Genomic DNA, 3243 nt, shown 5'->3' with positions numbered 1-3243 from the left:
TAAAAAAAAAAAAAAAAAAAAAAATAATGTTGTAGTGTGTCTATATTTTTGTTATATTTTTATATATTTTTTCTTTCAAAGAGAGATTTTATTCTTTTATATATGTGTTTTTTCAATTATTTATTGTAATAAAATGTGAGTTCTGAATTTTTGAATTTTTGTTTTTAAAAAAGCTATATGTCAATTGTCAAGCTATGCTCGTTGGCTTTAATGCTTTTATTACATTATCATTTCTTTAAAAAAAAAAAAATAGATACAAAATGAAAAAAAGAAAATATGATAGATAATTATAATAATTTTTGTTTTGTCTTTAAGAATTTAAAGTATAGACAACAAAACGATGTATTTCAAGTCGAATTTAAATAAAGACCAGATGATTATTTATCTTAAATAATATAATTCATACAAAAGCTGATTCAGGACAACAACGAGACCTAATGGACTCGATTTTAATATAAAGTTGTATAGATCCATATGAAGGACCAAATGGTATCATTCATAGTAATAGTAGTAATGGTGTATTATAAGAAAAGGTATGGATATGACTTCTAGCATCAGGTCGAGTCGATCATCTTCACATATGAGCACCTCCGTGGCAGCACTTGAAGCTAATACCAGTCTCCATGAAACGAGGACACTCAGGACAATTAACAATCATAGGAATATATCCACTAAACCCTGGAAGAATTACTCGATCACATTGGTGACTCTTGAGAGCCAGCTCATTAAAGTAATCTCTAAAAGCATCTGGGAAAGCCTTTAGGCGCAAACTCTGCTTCCATTTTGGGAATTCCTCAAGCAACTTCAAAATCAATATCCCACGGCCAACTAACACAGGCGCAGACCCTACAGAAAGAACAACCCAACCATCTTCATTTTGGTAAGAAATCAACCTGAGAATGTCTTCGGTTGTCTCGCTCGCACTTGAACCAATCAACTGACTTTTGACTATAAAATAGCCCCATTGTATTTTCCAAAAACGAGCCATGAGTGCAGGATCATCCTCTCCTTTTGCATTCTTTCCTATGCGTACGATCTCAAACGAACCACCGTCCCTTATCAACGGATCACTCTTCAAAATTTCTACCCTCTCTTCAAATTGTTGGATCCACATTGGTTCTTTGCCACCATAGAATAAGATGCTTTTCTCTTGCTTGATCTATTTGGAAAGAGTATATATCAATACAAAAGATAGAAAATAGAAACAAATAAATGAAATTTATACATACCCAACTTTGCAATCTTGGTTGGTGAGTGAACTTGACAAGAGTTGAATCGGGCCAATTTTTTCTCAATAAAAACTTGGCTCTATCTTCCTTAAAATCGATTGCTTCAGTTCCCCAAACTCGAATTAGGTGAATTGCATTCATGAACACCACTTCGGACTGTGGGCTGAGTACCACAACTAATGGATCTTCTCTAAGTTGCCACTTCTCCTCAAGGTATCTCATGCCCGATATTTTTGTAGTAAACTGGATTGAGTACCACTTCATTCTAGAACGCAGATACTCATATTTCTTGTGATCATCTTCATGATTAGACTCCAGGATAATTGGAATCCAAACTATCTCATAATTAGTGCCTCTACTTTTCAATTCATCGTAAACATTATGAATAGCTTTGATATCATCTTCGGAGATATCCAACCCAGAAATGACCAATATCACGTTCTTTCCCGACAAACTTTCATAAACACCAACCTGTAAAAACATATATTTATGTTCAGATATAATATTTGGAGAATATATTTATGGAATATATCTTCGAACGATATTATATCTTAATATTCTTTTCTTTATGATTTGATTTACAATATATTTTATTTTATTCTCAATATTTAATTATTTTATATTTTCTTCATTTGTACCATTAGTTTCTAGCATGTATCCTATTTAAACATTAGAATACACATCTTTCCAATTCTATTTCTCATTCTTAATAATTTACTATCATATTATTATGACAATGCCTATTTCTATTTGGCCTAGAACAAATGCAATATGTTATGATGTAGAAAGGACCTCTCTTAGGGTAGAGCCATCAATAAGTGGCTTGGTTTCTGTTTTGCCGCTAAGAAGCTTTGGAACAACCAATGTAATGTCGGTACGATAATGCTCAATATGGTCAACCAGCCACCGGTAGAGATCAACCTCCTCTGCATCAAACACAGCGCAATATAATGTTATTATTTTAGCTCACTTCCAATACAATATGAACAATCAAAATAATAATAAGATAAAAGAATTCAACCATGTTGTTCTCGTAATATTTCGAGATGCTTTTCGAGTACGTCGAGTACCCTAGCCATTTTTTCAGACAAATCATTCAAATATCTCTGTGGCTGATTCCTAAAAAAAAAAAAAAATTAATGAATTAAGAAACGATTGATCACAACTATTTGAAGAGATGTCACGGAGTGAGACAGAGAAATCCATCTTGCCTCTTGTTTTAATTCTCATCCTCACGAATTTCCTCATTTGTTTTCATGAGGCGAGGTGGGATTGGAATTGGACAGGGTCGGGGTCGAGAACAGGGAATATAATCCCTATCTCCTATCCCTGTTGTGGAGAAATCTCTTTCCACTCCCTCCCTTATTTCCAACTTAAACGTGGATTTTTCGTCCCGTTTGAAGCAAGTTTAAGTTAAAATAAATGATTACTTACTCGGTTTCGCTCAGATAGCTGGAGAGCTCAATTCTAGAAGCGACAATAGTGTGTATAACCCAATAAGTAACCAATGGGATCTGACGAAGAGCAGCGGGTAACTCAGAAAGTTCCTTGACATCATATTTGGAGAATTCTCGTATCTCATCCATATATTTGATTGCTTGCAAACAGCTTTGAATAAGGCTCTTGGGATTGAGAAGCACTTGTCGGTATCGAAGTGAGTCTAAGTGCTTCTTCAAGGTAGCTACTCGCTTGATAATGGCCAATGATTTAGCCAATGGATCAGCATGGGAGTAATGATGGAGATGCCATAAGTCTCCATAATCGGCTGCAAAGGCTATCAATGTGAGAGCTGCCTTGGCTTCCCATGGATAATTAGCCAATATTTCGAAGATTTCTAGTGTCGTCTCGTGTGCTTTTTCTATCCCGGGAGCTTTGCATGACAACTGAGAACATAACAGACCAAAACAAATGTTTTTTGGGCTAAAAATAAAAGGTTAAACGTTAACTAAACAAAAAATTATATGTTAATGAAAGTCTAGTGAAAGTATAAATAAAAAAAAAAAAAAAAAAAAAC

The 3243-nt window shown here is 34.2% G+C and overlaps 1 protein-coding gene across 1 annotated transcript in view; it reads right to left on the bottom strand.

Annotated features, from left to right (window-relative positions):
* Positions 1-380: 380 nt before the first annotated feature.
* Positions 381-3243, bottom strand: part of LOC111460154 (protein SIEVE ELEMENT OCCLUSION B-like) — a 4021-nt gene continuing 1158 nt past the window's right edge. The window contains exons 3-7 of the mRNA XM_023103280.1: positions 2664-3112; positions 2251-2348; positions 2022-2155; positions 1230-1700; positions 381-1159 (exon numbers count right to left, since the gene is read on the bottom strand). Coding sequence (XP_022959048.1) covers positions 575-1159; positions 1230-1700; positions 2022-2155; positions 2251-2348; positions 2664-3112 — 1737 coding nt within the window. The 3' untranslated portion in view covers positions 381-574. The remainder of the gene's footprint in view (positions 1160-1229; positions 1701-2021; positions 2156-2250; positions 2349-2663; positions 3113-3243) is intronic.

Source organism: Cucurbita moschata, unplaced genomic scaffold (assembly GCF_002738365.1).
Source record: "Cucurbita moschata cultivar Rifu unplaced genomic scaffold, Cmos_1.0 Cmo_Scf00023, whole genome shotgun sequence".
Classification (NCBI taxonomy): Eukaryota; Viridiplantae; Streptophyta; class Magnoliopsida; order Cucurbitales; family Cucurbitaceae; genus Cucurbita; species Cucurbita moschata.
Note: the sequence above shows the minus strand (reverse complement) of the source record. Positions and strands in the feature narration are given on the sequence as shown.